At 42.5% G+C, this 21248-nt stretch overlaps 1 protein-coding gene across 1 annotated transcript in view; it reads right to left on the bottom strand.

Moving 5' to 3' along the window:
* Window positions 1–19874, bottom strand: part of RFX7 (regulatory factor X7) — a 119120-nt gene extending 99246 nt beyond the window's left edge. Inside the window, exon 1 of the mRNA XM_084640804.1 lies at window positions 19376–19874. Within this exon, the coding sequence (XP_084496930.1) occupies window positions 19376–19527 (152 nt within the window). The 5' untranslated portion in view covers window positions 19528–19874. The remainder of the gene's footprint in view (window positions 1–19375) is intronic.
* Window positions 19875–21248: the final 1374 nt, after the last annotated feature.

Here is a 21248-nt window from a genome sequence, read left to right as displayed (position 1 = left end):
GCCAGTGTATAAATTTCACAACAGCTATGATGTGTTGAAAGTGTAACTCTGAAGCAATTTTGTTTTGAAGTGGCAAAGATTTGCTACTAAAAAGTTGTTAAACTATAATTTTAGTCCCTTGTGCTGTAAATACTTACACACATGCTTTAAGCACATAAATAGTCCCACTGAACTCAAGAGGACTAGTCGTGTGTACCGTTACATACTGCTTAAATACACCTGTGCACAATAGTGGTTTTTTTTCCTATAGCAGTTTTCTAAAATTCTCAGATGATATATCCTACTACTAGTGACATTAAAATAATAGTTTATTTATACACTAATAACGCAAATTTTCAAGTTAGATATATGTACAAAGCTTCAACCTGACAAACCAAAAATTTGTGTTTCTTTTAAAATCGAGTTAATTCTCCTGGATTTGAATAACTACACCTTGCAATTAAGTGAAGAATACCCCATGCCTTCAATCCTTGTTAAATAGTCTTCCTCCAAAAAACCAGTTGGCCCATAGGCAAGACCCCTGCAATGTAAGGAACACGCTACTCTACCAGAGCCCTAAGAAGAGAGGATCCTGTCTACACCATGTTAACACTTCCAAACTGTAACATGATTCTGGGCCTTTCTGCAAGCAGTCTCACCAGAATATAAAATTGGAGCTTTCGTATGAATTTGGGAAAGCAGACACAAACACACTGCCCTTTTGGCTAGGGAAAGATTAACTGAATTGCAAGCACAGAAACAATGAGGTTCTAACCACAGCTCTTCCTCTGACTTACTATTCCTTTGCCCTTCACAACCCTTATTATGATTCAAGGCTTCATATTGCTATCGTGATGTACTATCATTCACCCATTTGACAGATAAAAGAAGAACTTGCATAAGATCACTTGTGGCAGAGTTAGGAACAGCACACAGCCGTCCGGTTCACCAGTGCCAAGTCTTTTTCACTTTGCTATCATTTTTCAGAAGGAACATGATAAATCAAATGCTTCTGTAACCCATGCTAATAGTGTGGCTCTGCTACCCTCTAGCTGCTAGACCACATAGCTGTTTGACTCTGCCATTGCTTCCATGCCAGGAGATCTGGTTCTGTCCTCTCAGGGCATGTCTACACTACAAAATTAGGTTGATTTTATAGAACTTGATCTTTAGAAAGCGATTTTATACAGTCGACTGTGTATGTCCCCACCAAGCGCAGTAGGTTGGCGGAGTGTGTCCTCAATACCGTGGCTAGCATCGATTCACGGAGTGGTGCGCTGTGGGTAGCTATCCCACAGTCCCCACTGCCCATTGGAATTCTGGGTTAAGCTCCCAATGCCTGATGGGGCAAAAACATTGTTGAGGGTGGTTTTGGGTACATGTCATCAGTCTGCCCTCCCTCCTTGAAAGCAACGGCAAACAAAATCGTTTCATGCCTTTTTGCCATGCAGATGTCATAGCATGGAGCCCACTCAGCGCTGCCGTTGTGAGCACTGTAAACACCTCGCGCATTATCCTGCAGTATGTGCAGAACCTGGCTAGGAGATGCCAGCACGAGGACGACTGTGAGGAGGACATGGACATAGACATTCTTGAAAGCACGGGATGTGGCAATTGGGACATCATGGCGGCAGTGGGGCAGGTTGATACAGTGGAACGCCGATTCTGGACCCGACAAACAAGCACAGACCGGTGAGACCACATAGTGTTGCGGGTATGGGATGATTCACAGTGGCTGCAAAACTTTCGCATGTGTAAGGCCACTTTCATGGAACTTTGTGAGTTGTTTTCCCCCGCCCTGAAGTGCAGGAATACCAAGGTGAGACCTGCCCTGACAGTTGAGAAGCGAGTGGCGATAGCCCTGTGGAAGCCTGAAACACCTGACTGCCACCAGTCAGTCAGGAATCAATTCAGAGTGGGCAAAACTACCGTGGGGGCTGCTGTGATCCAAGTAGCCAAGGCAATCAGTGACCTTCTGCTAGCAAGGGTAGTGACTCTGGGAAATGTGTAGGTCATAGTGGATGGCTTTGCTGCAGTGGGGTTCCCTAACTGTGGTGGGCCAACCTAATCAGAGGCATCATTACATTTGGCTATACTATCTCTAGCAATTAGATGACAATTTGCTCCCTGAGGAAGAGAAACCAAGAATCCAGATACTCAGGATTCAACTGCTCTAACCAATGGCTTGCACGTGTTCTTTTTTTCCTTTGTGGATTCATCCACAGAGGATAACAGCATGCCTTCACTGCTCCAATTATTCTGATAGCAGAAGAAGAAACGATGTGAGCTGTGGATCAAACACTGCTGATGACTTGTGGGGATGAAGAAAAATATCCATATACTAGTATACAGGTCATTAAGTAAGGATCTGTGTTAATGGGAGTGTCCTTTAGGAAAGGATGTGGCACTTTAGAATGTCTGAGGCTGAGCAAAGCCTGGGAGATTTTGCTTGCATGAAAAAGGAGTGGAAGACCCTGCCTGTGAAAGTGCCAAAAAGTTCAGAGCTAGATTAAGGCCTTGTCTACACTACACAGTTTTGTTGATGCAAGTTAAGCCGACAATCAGAAACCGGTATAATTACATTGCTTGAGCACATTCACACAACGCTCCTTCTGTTGGCGGAGTGCATCCACAGTTGGTGCTCTAGGATCAACAGTGAGAGCAGTGCACTGTGGGTAGCTGTCCCACTGTGATACTCTCCACCTTCTACAGCTAGGAGTTGTGGGAAGATAAAGTGGATCACAGTGCATCGTGGGTGTGGGCTCAACATCTCATGATGCAGTTTTTTCCGTCCCAGCATTCCGTAGGCTTCCGAATGCATTTCGTGGCATTTTTCAAAAGCCGCTGCTTACTGTGCACCAGCCATCTGTCTGAAAGGATGGATCCCACACTGCTCTCTACTGCTGTGGTCACTGTTATGAACACATCGTGGATGGTCATACAGTATATCATGAACTCCCAATCTGAACAGAACTCAGAGTTGCCTGACCTGCTCTGTGCCATTGAAAGAAACAATGCCCCATTACTTTTGGCATTCATGGAACAGTTGAATATGGTGGAGCATTACTTTTGGGCTCAGGAATCAAGGACTGAGTGGTGGGATGACGAGCAGTGGCTACAGAACTTTTGGATGCAGAAAGCCACCTTCCTGGAACTGTGTACGAAGCACACCCCAGCACTGCGGTACAAGGACACCAAAATGAGAGCTGCTCTCTCAGTGGAGAAGCACGTGTCAATCGCTGTGTGGAAGCTGGCGACTCCAGACTGCTACCAGTCAGTTACGAATCAGTTTGGAATCAGGAAGTTGACCATTGGGGCTGCGGTAATGCAAGTGTACCAGGCCATTAATCGCATCCTCCTACGAAAGATTGCGACTCTTGGCAATGTGCATGAAATATTGGATGGCTTTGTGGCAATGGGATTCCCTAATTGCAGTGGGTTGATAGATGACACCGTACTCCAATTTTGGCCCTGGACCATCTTGCGACAGAGTAGATCAATAGAAAGGGGTACTTCTCTATAGTATTACAGGCACTTCTGGATTACAGTGGGCATTTCACTGACATCAACGAAGAGTGGTCCAGGAAGGTGGATGACACATGCATCTTCAGGAACATTGGCCTGTACAGAAAGCTGCAAGCAAGGACTATCTTTCCAGACAAGAAGATTCCAGTGGGGGGATACTGAAATGCCCTAGTGGTCCTGGGAGACCCAGCATACCTCTTACTTCCATGGCTCATGAAGCCTTACATAGGAAACCTGAACAGCAGCAAGGAGCACTTAACCAATAGGCTGAGCAGGTGCAGAATGACCATAGAATATGCCTTTGGCAGATTAAAAGTGCGCTGGTGCTACCTTTGTGGCAGGTTAGACCTAAATGAGGAAAATATTCCAGTGGTCATAGCAGCCTGCTGTGCGCTCCATAATATTTGTGAGGCTGAATTTGAGCAGACAGATACCAGGGCTATTAGAGGAGCACAATGGGGGGATATTCGAATCAGGGAAGCTTTCAGGCAACATTTTGACAATGAGCACCAGTAATAAGTCTTTCTATACAGCAATTTGCCATGCTTTGTTAATTTGCTGCCTTGGATGAAAATGGTTATGATTCCTAACCAGGATTTGTAGTCAGCAAATGATCAAATTGCCACTATGTATTACTACCAGCAGCAACCACCATTTATAGGATACAAATGAAGATTAATTATCTTTAACAGAGTTTGTTTTTATTAAATACCAATTAACAACACACACAAAAGACTTGGTGCGAAGGGAGATAAGAGTGCAGGGCAGTGCAGGCTGTCATAGCTGTAAGTCCAGCTATCATTTTGTAAACTGTCCAAAGGGATAGAGTAAATGGGGTACCAGACCATTCCAGAAAGTTATAAGGAATCTGTGGGAGGAGCCTGGGGAGATCCTGGAAAGCAGTTCTGTACCAGCTGCAGGGCTGGGGCAAGCATGCATGTGTTCTGCCTGGAGCGTGACTAGGGACTTCAATGTCTCTGTTTGCTCCTCCATCACTTTTATCATCCGCTCCTGGCTCTTTACAGTGTGCTCCTTGCTCTTCTTTCTGTCCTGCCTTTCTATTTTAAATTTTTCCTTCAGGGTCTCTCTCCATTCCCTGTGTTTGCTTTTTGCAGCCTCTGAGGATTGGAGCACCTCTCAGAACATGTCCTCCTCGCTTCACCTTGGTCATTTCCTTATCTGAGGGAGGTGCTCCGCCAGCGTGTAGGGCATTCCCCTGAAAGCCACATCTGCAGAAGCACAAGAAACAATTCACAGAAGCATGACTGTTAGTTCACACACAGCATTGAATCATGATACTAAAATATACCTCTTTTTACATACAAATTACTTTCTCACTGTCCCTTGGCAAGCACACATCTCAGCAAACACCCTAAACATGGTGAGTTCGGTAGGGATGGGGGCCTCAAGATGGAGCAAAGGGTCTAGGTGTTTTTTTAAGGGGATCACTGCAGGCAACTAGGGACAATATTGTAAATTCCACCACCATTTTCCAGACGGGGTCACTGAAGCCGATATCTCACTCTTGAGGGTAAGCAAGGGTGCATCTCCTGCACATGTGCAGATTCAGACCCGTCTCCATGCTGCTCACCTGTGTGCCACTTTGGTCCCTGCACCAGTGATTGCCAATTGACGCAGGAAAGTTTCCTACAACAGGGGAAGGAACGAAGCAGTTCTGCCAAAGAACCTTCAGCAGAGGACTGGCGAATACCTCCAGGAAAGTTTCCTAGAGATCTCTCTGGAGGATTCCCATGAAATCTTGGTGTGCATTAACACACTGTTCCACTGCACTGCTTAGCTGCAAATGGGAATGTGGAGCACACTAGAACACAACTAGTCTTGTACATTTCCATCCCTTCAGCTACTGAAGAAATGGTCTGAAGTAAATAGTAAATGCAAAGTACTCTACTTAGGAAGGAACAATCAGTGGCACACATACAAAATGGGAAATGACCACCTAGGAAGGAGTACTGTGGAAAAGGGATCTGGGGGTCATAGTGGAACACAAGCTAAATATGAGTCAACAGTGTAGCACTGTTGCAAAAAAAGTGATCATCATCCTGGGATGTATTAGCAGGAGTGGTGTAAGCAAAACACGAGAAGAATTCTTCTGCTCTACTCCGTGCTGATTAGGCCTCAGTTGGAGTACTGTGTCCAGTTCTGGGCGCCACATTTCAGGCAAGATGAGGACAAATAGGAGAAAGTCCAGAGAAGAGCAACAAAAATGATTAAAGGACTAGAACACCTGACCTATGAGGGAAGACTGAAAAAAGTGGGTTTGATTAGTCTGGAAAAGAGAAGACTGAGAGGGGACATGATGACAGTTTTCAACTACATAAAAGGTTGTTACAAGGAGGAGTGAGAAAAATTGTTCTTCTTAGCCCCTGAGGATAGGTCAAGAAGCAATGGGCTTAAATTGCAGCAAGGGAGGTTTAGGTTAGACACTAGGAAAAAATTCCTGTCAGGGTGGCTAAACACTGGAATAAATTGCCTAGGGAGGTTGTGGAATCTCCATCGTTTTTAAGAGCAAGTTAGGCAAACACCTGTCAGGGATGGTCTAGATAATATTTAGTCCTGCCATGAGTGCAGGGGCCTGGACTAGATGACCTCTCGAGGTCCCTTCCAGTCCTGTTATTCTAGAATATAACAGAGCAGCAGCAACTCAAAAAGATCACTTACCAGGGCTCTCCTCTCCTGCATCATGCGCTCCAAAGACAGACTGCTGGGACTGGTTAGACCCCTCCGGAGTGGAAAAGAGGTCCCAACTTGTTGCACAACCAGACGATCCTGCCATGGGCTCCACATTGTCCTCTAACTCAACCTCGTCATCCATGACTTTGTCCTCGGGATTGAGTCCACTGTCCGCCGCCTCCAGCCCTGCTGATATATCCACTAGGCTCTTGGCAGTGGAGGTGGGGTCACCATCAAGGATAGCATCCAGCTCCTTATAGAAACAGCAGGTCTTTGGCATAGCACCAAAGCAACGGTTGGCCTCCCTTGCCTTCTGGTATGCCTGCCTCAGCTCCTTTATCTTCACATGGCACTGATGCATGTCCTGTTCATAGCCCTTATCCAACAAGCCACAAGAAACCTGACCATAGGTATCGAAGTTCCTATGGCTAGAGCGGAGCTGGGACTGCACAGCCTCCTATCCCCACAGTGCCAGCACATCCAACAACTCAGGTGTGCTCCAAGCAGGAGAGCGTTTGCCATGTGGAGCAGCCATGGTCAGCTGGGAAGATATGATGAGACCACTCCACGCCAAGCAAACAGGAAGAGAAATTTCAAAAATTCCTGGGCCTTCAGAGGGGGAGGGGTAGATACCTGTGAACCTGGGTGAAAGGCAGCAGAGTTCAAACTGCTGACCAGAGTGGTCAGGATTGGCATTGTGGGACACCTCCTGGAGGCCATTTACAGCGGCATAACCAAGAGCAGTATCTACATTGATATTTTGTTGATATAACTTTGCCGGAAAAAGCTCTACGGCTCTCACTGAGGTGGTTTTATTTTGTCGGCAAAGCAGGAGTTTTGTCGGCAGAAGGAGCATTGCAGTGCATACAAACTGTGTAGTGTGGAAAAGGCCATAGTGAGGTTACGTTTCCAGAAAGCCAGCCTTATTATCAAGGGACTAGATGCCTTTGGGCATTGCAAATGAGATACAGTCTTTCACTTGTAAAGTCACCATTGTGAATCCTGCCCAGCTCAGCAGGCACAAAAATCCTGTTCAAATCTAATGCATGTCTGGCTTCCATATGAGCTTGGTAGTCCCAGTTCCAGCTCCGATATCACAATCTTACCACCATGGTCTACACTAGCTTGTAAACTCTTTGGGGCCGGGATTCTCTCTTACTATGTATTTATCCAATGTCTAGCACAATAGGACCCTGATCAGCTAGTCTTCCAGTGAGAGTTCCAGCAGCACCTGCCACAATCATATTATTCCAAGTTGCACAAGTATTGGTGTCTCAAACCATTTCAGTGAAAAAAGGCTCATCATGCTAGAGCCAATCTCATTTTGGGGGGGGGGGGGGGGTCTAGCTCATGATTTTTTTTAACTTCTGGGACTGGCAGTATGTTACAGCAGAGCTCTGAACAGCAACAAGGGTGAGGCAATCTGTTTCTCTGACTGTGGTTGCATCATTCTCTGGAGAACAAGAACTATTCTATGGTAAGGTAACCCCTTCCGGGGACTGGAAAAAACTGCTTAACACTTACAGTGGTGGCATGCCTCAAGGTTGATCCTAAAGCTGGTAACATCATTGAGGCTGTCATACAGAAAAGAGGCAATTTTCAGATTTTACATCAGAAGTTTATCCCTTGGTAGTAGGGATCCCCATTTTTAAAATGCAAGTATTGGCAATCCATTTACACACACCTTCCTTAATAAAGATATCACTGTTCAACTGCAACACGTAGGGTCATCCACAGTACTGAGAGTTTAAAATTTTTTACTTCTTTGTTATTAAAGGGCTCTTTGAGTCAGCTTGGGATATTTATTCAAAAGAAACAGAACCAGCCACTAAATTCTAAAACTTTGTCTTGTTTTGGGGAAAAGGGTGTTAGCATTCCAACATTACCATTAACAATAGAGCCAAAGCAGATTTTTTTAAAAGGGTGCTTACAGTCCGATCCACAGAACACTTTTTACCCCAGATAAAGTTTAGAGACTTCAAATTCTGGGCCTCATGTGTCTTTAACTTCACTAAGTTATTACTTATTTCTATAGTGTTCCACCCCAAAATGCTGCATAATGTAATTCAGCTTTTGGTCTCTATTTTAATATGGTACCAATTTTTTAAAAAGAAAGGCTGAAGGCCTGCTGAGGGGTTGCCAAATTATAACAGAAAAAAATTCTGAAGTAGTGTTTTCAGATGAGTTTTTGAACATGGGCAAGGAGCAGCCATGGAAGATGCTCAGTAGGAACAAGTTACAGATGCTAGGAACCACTGCATCAGTAGCACAAACTCCTGCCAACCCAAAGCAGGTGCTGCTGGAGGACAGGCTTCCTGAGGATGTAGCACTTGGTGGTGCTCTCAAATGTACTTAGGCAATTGCTGGCTTTAAATTTAAAAAAAATACATATTCACTGTTATAAGCAACCAGTGTAATGTAACTGGGTTGGGAGGCAGTAGTGCTCCTACTTTTTGCATTAGCAGAGAAGTTTTAAGAACCTCGTAGTGGCAACTGCACATGTTGCTGGTACAAAGTCACTGGAGTATGGATGCAGCCCATATATATTTCTCATCTGAAAATGAACATTTTGTTCCATGTCTGAACCACCTACCTGACCATCAAAAAGATGTGTTCCAAAAATAATGACGAAGTTTATAACTACTTTCAAGCTTTCCCTTAAGTGAAGATATGAACCCTAGCCAGCAACCAGACCTCTCTTTTTGGAAATGAGGCATCTTGACAATGAGCAGAAATATCACCCAAGCACACCTCCAGGGGGAAAACTGGGCTTGAAGGGTCTATCAGGCAAGATAATTGTGAAACACCACACCAATACTCTATTCCAGAGTAAGAAAAGATCATGTGTACATGAAGACAGGCTAAAACCTGGAGGGATGCCACCTTTCAAGTCTTCAGAGAGGGCACACAGTGTCACCAATTTATTCCTATTTCGGATACAATCCAAACAACTAGAGGGTCATTCCAAACATACCAACAACATCCCTTAGTTATAAGGCCCAGATTTTTCAAGGTATTTAGGCATTGTTGCACTCAGCGCTGCAATGCCTACCTGATTTAGGAGCCGAAGTCTCATTTTCAAAAGGGATCTAGGCACATAGGAGTTTAAATTCCAAAGTGCATAAACCCCTTCTGAAATTGAGATTTAGGCTCCTCAGTCAGTTAGCCATTGCAATGCTGACTACAGCAACGTTTAAGTAGCTTTAAAAATCTGGTCCTAATGCAACAGCTCCAGTCACTTACATGAAGCCTTGAGGGGAAGTTCAGTAAGTCCAAAATGGCCACCTAACCCTTTTCTGAAGCCAGTGAAACATCATTTTACTGCAACGAGCATAGTTTTAACTCTGTACGGATACCCGAACCCAGATGAGAGACATCTATCACAGTGCAAATTAACCTGAAAAGCATTAAAGTAGCATTTTAAACTAAATAAGCAAGATACTCAGAGTGATACAGGTGTAAGAAGTTTGTACAAAACCACAGTTTAACTATGTAGACTGCACACTAGTCGTGTACTGTAATATCCAATTGAAAGAGCAGTGATCAAACGGAATACAACCCATTTTTGCTTAAAGAATAACAGAGTGGAGGAAATCAAGCTTTAATTTTCTACAGCTATGGTATGTAACAAATGGCATAAGTTTAATAAGTACAATAGAACTAGTTCAGGTGTATATTGGATTTTTATAGACAAATGTTTTCAAAATTATTTTTATTTAATTTCTGAGTTATAATTTCAGACCCCATTATCTTATTCTCTTTCCTAGACTGTGCTTTTCGTTCCCAGTTCTTTGTTCTTGCTGGTTCTTCCCAGAATTTTTTTTCAATCAAGGAATTTTGGCTCAAACCAATACAGGAGAAACAAAGCACTTACTTCTGTGCTTACCTGAGGAAAGAAAATTGTCTCTGTACAACTCTGAAAGCAAAGTATTCAGTACATATACTGAAAAACTGAAGATGATTTTAAAGATAACTATCCTCCTGGTATCATCATTACCATTAAAGACAATGCACATCATAAAGAAGGAGTTAGTCAACCAATTTTTTCCCCTAGTTTACTTCACACATTACCACTAGAAACAAGCTTACAGTGGTCTGGCATGAACAGTCACTGTTGACCACAAAGGGGAAAACCCGCAACTGAGCTATTTCATACCTACACTATGTAAACAATTTTTATCCAGAAAAAGTCTCTGCAGTCGATAGGAATGTACTAAACAAAATTTTAGTATTCAGGATAGTAAAAACTTTGTGTAATTTTAACAATCTGCCAAAAATTTTGTTTGTGTACATCGAGTTTATTCTTGCAATACTAAATTCAAGAATTAGCCAATTTAATTAATTAAATAGCTCCAGCTTCAGAAAGTCGACAAAGAAATTTGTGCTTCATAGTAAAAGATAGGCACAAATATCAATTCTACCAGGCGTTCTGAAACCTACTCAAAGCAGGGGCCATATGTTAGATCTACTCATGGACACACTCCCTCCCATCTGAAATTGCACAGACCACCTCCCCATCCTGTTTCACTTGTATAACATCACTATGACAATTACAGCAAATAATGACATGGAAAAATATCTGACAGCTTTGAATTAACTTTTAGCTGTCTTAATGATTTAGCAGGTAGAAAGTGGAGCTCTTGTTGGTAGTCAATGAAAGCTCACTGATAATATGATGGCTGGCAACTAGCTTCCTATTTGCTTGTTGGTAAATTCAAAGTTCTCCTATTAACCAATAAAGGTCTATAAGGGTTGGAGCCTAGAACCTGAAAAACGGCTTCTGTCCCTACATTCTTCCACAAAGAAGATCTATTGAGGGGCTATAGCAAGAAGTTCCAACACTCAAAAGTATGGAGGCTGGTGGCAGGGTATTTCTGGAAAACTCCAGAATTCACTTCTCTTGTAAGTCTGGAACAGCTCCTTTCTGCTGACCTTCAGGGTAGAATTTTATTGGTAGGAATGGCAGGATTGCTGCATTTTTATTTATTCCTTTGATTTATGCTGAATGTGGTCAACTAAAATTTGTTACTGTTGTGAGACTTTTTGCACCAGGCACCCTGAGATATTCTGATGGGTGCCTTTTTGTAAGGTCAATGTATGTATTTGTATCCATCTATCTATTTTGAAGCTGTATCAGCTTTTTAGAACTATTTTAAATAAACTAATTAACACTAGAGATGGACTGAACAAAAAACCCAGATTTGGATCCTGATCTGAATTTTGCAGCTCTACCTCAATTCCAAATACTTCTGTTTGGCAAAATGTGCAGAATTAGGGTAAGAAGAGAAAGCACACACATTAGTCATGGAAGCTGCAATCCCCTCTCTCAAGACTACAAAAATATGTCAGTGCTTTCCATGTAAATCTGGTCAGACCAATTTAAAATTAAACAGTACGATCTCCAGTAGTAGTATATTTTTTATTAAATTATATAGCAGCTAGAAAGAAAACTGGGAGTATTTTTAAAAACATATATCAAGATTTGGAATCAAACTTCCCACTAGCACACAGACAGGTGCAATGCCAATGAAATCAATTGAATTGCACCAATTTACAGGGAACTGGGCCTTTTGGGCTCAGGGGAGGTTAGATTATCAGCCTGAGATGACAGTCCAGACAATTCTTTGCTTATTAAAAATGAATTAGAAATGTATTCTATATTACAATGTTGCACCGTCTGACTTGCTGCAACAAAGAGAAAAAGAAAACACCTGTGGTGGCAAGTGGAATGTTTATGAAAAAAATAAATCATATATGTTTATGCTGTGAGGTCAACAATCTAATGCTCTCCTATATATTTTAAATGAAGTTAACGGTAGTGGCTCTTTTTCAAATAATAAGAGATGTGACAATGTTTTTTAATACATTTTCTTAGCTCCCAGTGTTTCCAAATAAATGTGGAAAAGGCTGGGTCTGATTTTGCTCCTAGCAGCTTTGCAATGGTTCACTTCTGCAAAGTTATTTCTGCCATGTTCAGAAAGTCAGAGTCTTTTATAAAACCTCAACTCGCTCTCAAAAGTTACATAAAGGTCAGTGTTCATTTTATTCAGATTATTTTCTAATCTCGTAAAAATATGCTCCCAGAGCTAGAGAGACTCCCCTGTCCTGGTGGATGCTCCCCATTTTGAAAAGTTGCTTCTCCCTACTCCGCTCTCCCCGCCCCCACCATCTATGCAGCTAAGTTTGTCCATTCCCCAAGGACAGAGTCGCAGGCTGCACCTGTTGATGGGAGGGATGTTGAGGATGCAGAGTTTGCCAAGAGCAGCTCCTTGCCATTGTAAGGGGCAGAGCAAGTGCTTTCTTAACCAGCTAAATGAGGGAAGACATTTTAGATGAGCAGGTATCCAGAGGAGGAAGTCTCCTTGAGGAAGAAGGTATTGCCTCCTCCCCCTTCACATGACAGATATGGGGCTAGCCAGCTCTCCTGGTCAAGGGGCAGGCTACCCCCATTCACTGATCAAGGATGGAACACACATTTCCACACCCAACTAAGGTAAAAGGGTAACAGGCAGATGGTGCCTACCCAATCTGGAGAGAACAAGCAGTCACACCCAGATAACTCCAGCCAGAGAGGACTGATCAGGCTGACCCACATTGCAGCCAGCACGCACTGACCTAAAAAGTACACAGTCTACAATTCATTATGTATACAGTAACAGCAGTACGTTCTGGACTGGAAAGTCTCCCTACACACCCTATGACAGTAGAGCCACAAAGCCAAGGAAAACTGAGTTAGCTACAATAACACTTGGCAATTTTACAGTACCTCTTATTTGAGGATCTCAAAAGTACTTACAAAGGTGGGTAAACATCTTCATTTTATATATAGGGAAACTGAGGCACAAACATTGGTGTGACACGTTTCAGGTCACATAAGCAAGAGACTACAGGAACAGTGATAGAGTTAGGAGCATAACCAAAAGGTTTAAGTTTGGTCTACACTTAAAAATTAGGTTGATGCAGCTACATTTGCTAATGTCTGAAAAAACCCACACCCCTGACCAAACAGCGGTGCCAACCTAGCTCACTGTGTAAATGTAGTTACTCTGACAGAAGAATGCTTCCATTGACATAGCTGATTTTGTATGGGAAGGTGATCCTACACCAATGGAAAAACCCATTCCAGTGGTATAGACTGCATGTACTCTACAGGGTTATGCCAGCACAACTATGCTGGCATAGCCTCTGTTGTGTAGACACAGCCCAAGAAACCTACTTCCCAGTCCCCTACTCTAGTCATTAGACCATCCCTTTCACTTAATTCTTTATTTGTCCCATAGTGCCTAGGTATTACAAGGGCCTTGGACTACGTTGCATTGCACACAGCTCAATCAGACAGAAACAATACATAAATATACACAATATTACAAGTCATGGAAGATTTCAGATACTGTCTATACAGACACTGTCACCATGTCAAAGTATTCTGGTTGTTACATCTGTCCCCTTCCAGATGCAGAGGATCTGCACTTTCGCTGGGATTGTTGGAGGACCATAAGGGAATTAGGTATCCAAATATCATTGAAATTTAATGTGTTGCTCCTAACTCCATAGAGTCCTTTGAAATTCCCAGTCTGCACCTTTATCAATAGTCTGGTTAGGAAGCAAAACTCAAACAGATAAGTCTTCTTACTCATTAGCCAAGTATACATGCTGTAACCCCTTGTATTTACAGGGCATCTGTGAAGCTGTACTGCTTCAATGCTGTTGACGACCCCTGTCATTAGCAGCACGTCAATATTTTAACAGCAAGATTAATACAACCTAGCTACTGAGCCAAATTCATCCCTGATATAACTCCACTGACTTATGCCAGGGATAAACTTGGCCTACTGTGTTGGTAGATTTAACCTGGTGGTAGATTTAACAATAAAATATACACAAAGACTCCATGACTACAAAATTCCAATAAATGTGAGCGACCGACACCCCTCAGCACTGAAATACCAAGTTTGGTGGATGGGGGAAATTAAGAGTCTCTTGTTGATAAAGTTTATTTCTATACTCATTTTTTCCCCTTTGGATTAAAACAATTTAGTTCTGTGATTTTTATATAGTAAAAACAATGTTTCCCAAATCATGGCAGATGCTCCTTGTGGAGGCATGAAAGAGTTGCTGGGTGTGGAGGGGCCTGCAGACAAACTCCTAAAACTGTCCTCCAAAGTTGCAGCATTTCTCCCCCTCCCCCCACAACAGTTTTTAGCCTCCATGATTGCAGAATAAATCTGTCAAACATGTTTGAGCCTGAGTTTGCAGAGAGTCTGAAATAATAACTCTGAGGTGTGAACTGCCCCTTCATTTCAATAGTGATTCTTTAAATGTCAACACTTAACTATTTCACTGCTCATCAAAGCATGCAAAAAGGAGAGATTCAAATTATGAAGGCCCACACCAGTGTTTTCCAAAGCACAGGGCATGAAGAGTTATCTGCAATTTATGAGCAGATGACATATTAATTAAGAGAGGTGTGATTGCAGGGGATGCATGACTTGTTTCATTCTCCAGAAGAGGGGCTGTGCTTTCAAGAGATTAGGAACTTGATATAAAATCCAGCCTAGTTTCTTAGCACAAAACCAAGAGCCTAAAATGAACAAGGGCCAATTCAACTCCCACTGACTTCAACGGGACTTAAACTGGACCCTGCCACACATAGGAGTTTGCCACTGAGCAGCCCAGCTCATGCAGTTTTGGCATAGCGCACCATACTACTAGCTAAAAGACAGATCTGAGGACAAAATTATGATCAGAAGCCCACGCCCAGTGCTGCTTAGCCAGACTGCGAATGCTTTGTGTTCTAAACTCCACACTGCCTAGTCCTCAGTGCGATTTTTATGTCTGATATGGGGAAAAAAGCCTTCACCTCTCATGCAAAATTAATAAATTAAAATCATAGCAGATGCCTTAAGGACAAAAATAAACTGCTGGGATCTAGGCTAGGTAAGCAAACCCAGGGCCTGACTATGTGTGTGGATGTAAACAGAAGACAATTTACAGCAACAGTAAACAAGCCTTAAATTTAATAATTTTCGCCAAGCAGTCAAAATAAGGATAAAGAAAACAAAACAATTTCCACTAGCTATAGGATGTGAACTGGACCTTGTGAATAGGGTAGTAAGAGAGGGTTGAAATTGCCTAAAACCATTGGGGCTACTGTTTACTGCACATAGTGCAGAATGTCAGCAAATACTTTTCTTTGTTTGCAATCCAAATTTCTTAATCTCTGTCCACATCATTTTTATGCAAGTACAGTACTGGCTGATTTTTTCCACCAACAGGATATTCTCTAGCAACCTAATGGAATTCTGAGTAGACTCAAAACTCATAGCAGTATGTTTGTGTATACAGGCTCCATATATAAATTAAACACTTATTTGATAATACTATATTCTCACTCCAAAAAATTAATTGAAATTCCATTAGTCTATATGCACAGACAGCTAAACAGGGTAAGGTTTTCCCTCCTAAGGCTTTAGTGTCTGGACAAAAAGCTATTAATATAAAAGCTTTAATGAATCTACAATGATATGCAAATAAGCATATTGAGGCCCAATGTCCAGGGAAGACTAAGGCAATTTACAAACCCTGATATTAATCAGAGAGTCTAGGCTCTGTAAAGACAGGTTCTTTCTAGTCTAGACTTCTAATCCGTCATTGGGAAAAGAAGTCTAATATTATTTCTGTCCTTTTCATCAGCACTGTAAGAACATATCCAACTGTCAGAGCAAGTTATATGTGCAATACAAAATAAAAATGGACAACACTTCTTTGGGCCCATTCAAGCGGGTCAGCTGAAAAAAATGATTCTGTGGACAGACAATACAGAATCCTTAATCTTTTAATCAACCAAGTGTTAATAAGCCATAACTATCAAACATACCTGATTGTAATGCTAATGCTTCCTGGTCATTTTAAAAACATCTGAGAAATTTCCCATTTATCCCCTCCAGTGGACTCTTAAAGTGTGAATAAAAATATTAACTTAAAATGCTGCTAAATACTTTTGAAAGTCTTCAATATGCACCATGCCGTCAACCTTAAACACTCAAATTTAATCCAGTGTTTAATTTTAAAGAGATACTAGATGTTTGCAATTATAGAAGAGTTACTTCTTTTGTCAAATTGCATTTTAATTTAATAAACAGAATAAATTAACTATAAGCAAAGATAATGAATAACTCATTGTCCTGCTAGAGGCCTACATCACATACTATATTTATATTTGTCTGTACAGTGGAAGGACAGGCACAGACTTGTTTGTGATCAGCAAGTCCAGTATTTCAGTAGTTGCTATATCCTGCTATACTATTTTGATTGAAAATATGTTTTGCATACTAGAAAACACGTCTTTTAAACTAAAAATGTCCATCCCCTATACTCGCAAATGGGGGGGGGGCGCGAATAAAACAGCAGAGACAACGCTAAAAGGTACTCATTTAAATGTGTTAAATCCTTCAGGATTTAAAAAACACTGACCTCCTAAACCACAAAACCGAGGAGAAAATACTCTTCTCAACAAGTGATAAGTTAAAGCTACTCATAAAGATGGAATCTTGTCATTTTAGTATTATGCTCAAGAATAGCTTGTACAATACATTAACTACCAGTACACTCCATCTACTGTAAACAATACTAATTCTTGGGTTGGGAGCAGGGAAGAAGTGAGTTTCCAGTGCATGATATAAGTACTGTATGTATATTACTTTTCTTTTGCAAAGCTACCTTAATTTCTGGTTAATAAGAATAACTGAATCTGCACTAATATAGTATATAGGACACTAGTAAATAGTAAAAACAAAAAAAAAATAATAATCAGACATTCAGGTGAAGATTGCTTGCTAGCAGTACAGTACTAAGAGAATACACAGGATTTCTCATGTTAGCTCTCCACAGATAGAAAAACAAAATGTAAAGTAAGGTTTGAAAATGAAGTGCAATTTTATTATAAATAAGTTGTTTCACATATTATATGTTTACAGTACAATATGCAAGCACTGATACTATCTGGAAGTGCTGCAGAAGTTTTAGACCTGTCAAGAAAGCTGTCAGGACAGTCAAGAAGTAAAGGTCATGTGTATGTGAAGGATGGCTAATCAACTATCTATTAATTCTACAAACCATATTGGGAGAGGAGACAATCACAATGTACTGGCAAAACCTCTGATGGTTTCAGATACTTTGGTGATGCCTATGCTAGTACATTTGGTGAAGCTAATAAAGTTCTTTTGTACTGAAAGTGAAGAAAAGTTATTTACTCAAACACTTTACATATTTGAACCAAGCTATCTTTGAATGTAATGTTATAAGACCCAAGTCTTCTTTTTAAAAAGCAAGTTCTTATTAAAGGAGAGGTTTTACTTAGTAGCCATTTTGTCTTCAACTTGGACATGATACCTAATCTGAATGCAATGTAAACATGCTGTCTGAGAAGCTGATTTCCAAGTACCATGTTGATGGGAAGAGAAGGGATAAATCATAAATATGTACCACAAAAACCTATTATAAATCAGAATAATCTGAAGGTAACACAATCGAAAGATCCAGGAAATTCATCAGTTAATACTGTCTCCTGAAGTCACCTTATTGCACACAAAAACTAAACAAAAGGCTGTGTGTGGATTAAGGACAGAGAACGTGATTTACTGTTTAATTTTAATTTCCTAGGTTTTTTTAAATATCAGTTTAACAACATAACAACCTCCCTAATAATATTTTTAACATTTTTGGACTCCCTTTTAAAATACATATTAATTCAACATACCATAAAGCTAACTATAGTATGAAGCACTATAAACACTGGATCAGTACATTGGCTATTAGGCATCAATAATATGGATACTGCAAAAGGCAAAAATTCTTGTAACTTATAGAATTCCCAATTTTCAAAATGTACCCAAAGGGCTCAATCCCTGCATAACATATTGCAGGTGCAAGGCCTCTGCAATACTTCAAATAAAAAAATTGCTTTGTTTTGAGAGTGGAGGACAAACATAACTCAATTAACTTTTTTTAACTAGTTTTTAAAAACTAATATTAAATTCAGCAGAACATGGGTTTACTGTGAGGTGATTTTGTTTAAAATTTGTACCAAAAATTGGATTCTTGGAAATGCCACCATGCCAAGTTTTAGCCCAAATCACATTTTAATTGCAAATCCATGAAAATAGAGGTTTATAATAGGAACACTGATACAATCTTTATTATGACATTTGCGCTCCTTGATGCATTAATACTTTGTATTATTGGGGGATGAGATGAATTCATATATCAAAAAGACTATTAATAAGCAGAAAACAATATTCAATTAGTAAGATACCTTAAATAGGTGAGGCTACATCCATTATCTTGACACAAACCTACTATAATTACCATTATCTCTGGATACAATGAATGTAAACATAGCCAACCAAACCCTTGAGTACATTTGACTGTATATAATTCCTGGGGGGAAAATGCTGGTATCCTCTAAATAAAAGAGATACACATTTATGTGCATGATATAATATATATTATACACACAGGTGTGTGTATATGATATATATTTCCAAAAGGTGCGTTCTTCCCAGGAAATGCAGAACCACCACCTCTCCTGGATGGTTTTTAATCTTGAATAAACAATGGAAAAACATTTAGGGAAGGTAACTAATCCTACAGCTGAGCAGGTTTTGCGTTGCCTATTAATATTCTTATGGACAATGGTCCGTCTGGCTGAAATTCACAATACGCTTCTTCCTGTGTGTGTGCAGGGGTGGGGGTCTCTCTCTCTCTCTGCAAAGCCAAGTAAACACATTTTCCATTCCCCATCCCCCACCCCTCAGATACACACCACCATCATGCAGTGCAAGTTATCTCCCAACCTCCTTTCTTTTAAATGCACCAAGTGTTTCGATCCCGATAGATTTTAAGCAACTTGTTTTTCTGCAGCTCAAAAAACAAACAAACAAACAAACAAAAAAACCCCAACCACGTTTAGCGTTTATTTTCGGGGGGAGGGGAGGGTGGTTTCAGATGTGCACATTAAGGAACAATTTACCCCCAAATAAACCCCCCCAAACAAAGTCAAGGGCCCTATCAGCGCGCGCCAGGCTCCGGCAATGCACATGCGGAGCCTGCAGGAGCAAACCTCCGGCTCAGCGCTCAGCCAGCGTGCCATGGAGGCGGCGGCGGCGGCGGCGGCTCTTACCAGATGGAGTTCTTGATTTTGTGTTGCAGCGCGTTGGCTTCCGTCCCTTGCAGCCCGGGCACCAGGGCTGGCAGAGCCCCCCCTGGCGCGGGGGTGCCGGGGAGCTGCGGCGGCGGCTGCTGGGGATCAGGTTGCTGTTCTTCTGCCATCATCGCCGGCGGAGGGGTGCGGGAGAGGGAGCGGGCGCGGGCGGCGCTGGAGACACTAGGCCTTCACCCCAGCACTCGAGTGAGTCGCCTTTCCCGGCTGCCTGGGGGACATCACGGAGGAGAAGCCGCGTCGGGTCCAGCCGCTGCTACGCCGGAGGGGGGGGAGCCTTCCCAAAGGGAAGGCGCATCGCGGCGCTGCCCCGCGCTCTGGGGTCGCTGCGGGCTCGCCGCCGCCCCCCGCCAGCACCTGGTCCCGCTGCAGCCCCGAAGCAGCCCGCACAGCGCTGCCTGCCGCTTGCCCTGCTGCTGCGCTGCCAGGCGAAGGCAGCCCGTGCGCGCAGGCTCACTGCCGCCCTGTGCAGACAGCAACAACACGGCGCAGACACAGGGGGGGGCGAGGGAAGGAATAACCAGGGCAGGGACCCAGCCGGCGGTAGCCGGGCGGGGAGGGGGGCAGAGTTGACTCCCGCAGCAGCGTGCCTCCGGCTCCAGGCAGCGCGGCGGACTCCGGGGGGAAAGGAGCTCCCTGCCCTTGATTCCGGCTGGCTGTGTCAGTGGGGGTCCAGGCTGGTTGTGCAGGATTATGCAGTGTTGCCAGGTGGCCATGCGAAGGAGAAGGCTGGGCAGGGCACTCCCTGCACTAGGCACCCAGCAACAGATCCAGATGCAGTGGTATGGAGGCGGCCCCCGAGATACAGGGCAGCCCTTCACCTGCTACCCAGGAGTCGCACAAGGCATCACACCAGGGGAAGGGATCTGGGGTAGCCCACTCAGAATAGCACTGGTAAAATGTGCCCCTACACTGCACATCCTTGATTAGCCAAATGCATAGATGACATTTTTTGAGACTGGGCTGTTGGTTTTGTTAGTCATACCTACAGGGCCATAGGTCTGCATGGCATTTTACAGATAAACACATCACAAGAAGGGTCCCTTGGAATGCCACATAGGTGCAGGGGTCTGCAAACATGGATCAGATTGCTGAGTTAGGGCCCAGGGCCCAATTTGTAACTACATACAGTATTACCTAGCATTTTGTTTACTCACATGAACAGCCCCATTTCATTAAAAGCTACTCACTGTAGTAGGCAAAACACCTGTTGGTTAGAATTCACACACCCAATATTTAAGAATAACTGAGGTTGTATTGTGCCTGTATACATAGATATGTACTTTAAATTTACACTCTGCCATACCAATTATCTAAACATGTCTTCCCTGATATTCTGTTATCAGCATTCTACTGCATATACAGAGATTCTCCAAAGTCAGGCAATGTGGGTTAATGTTTGTGAAACAACATCCCCACTGTATTTTCTACTGAATGCATCCGATGAAGTGAGCAGTAGCTCACAAAAGCTTATGCTCAAATAAATTGGTTAGTCTCTAAGGTGCCACAAGTCCTCCTTTTCTTTTTGCGAATACAGACTAACACGGCTGCTACTCTGAAACCTGTCATTTACAAATACTGTTGTTTATTATTTTACAGTGCTCTGTGTTTCCTAGAAACCCCACAATACAGATAAAACCATGAATGATAGGCTTCATTCTCTCTTGCCCTACAACCATTTATGCACTCCAGTGGCATAAAGGTACCATGAAGGCAGTGATCTTCTTTCCATGCTTGGGTCTTACCCCTAGTGTAGGGGCCTCCCATTCTGGCTTAGAGCCAATGAAATAGCTTTGTGGTGGCTACCGTAAAGCTCTCAGTATAGGGGAATTCT

Source organism: Lepidochelys olivacea, assembly GCF_965140295.1.
Source record: "Lepidochelys olivacea isolate rLepOli2 genome assembly, chromosome: 10".
In the NCBI taxonomy this organism is placed as follows: Eukaryota; Metazoa; Chordata; order Testudines; family Cheloniidae; genus Lepidochelys; species Lepidochelys olivacea.
Note: the sequence above shows the minus strand (reverse complement) of the source record. Positions and strands in the feature narration are given on the sequence as shown.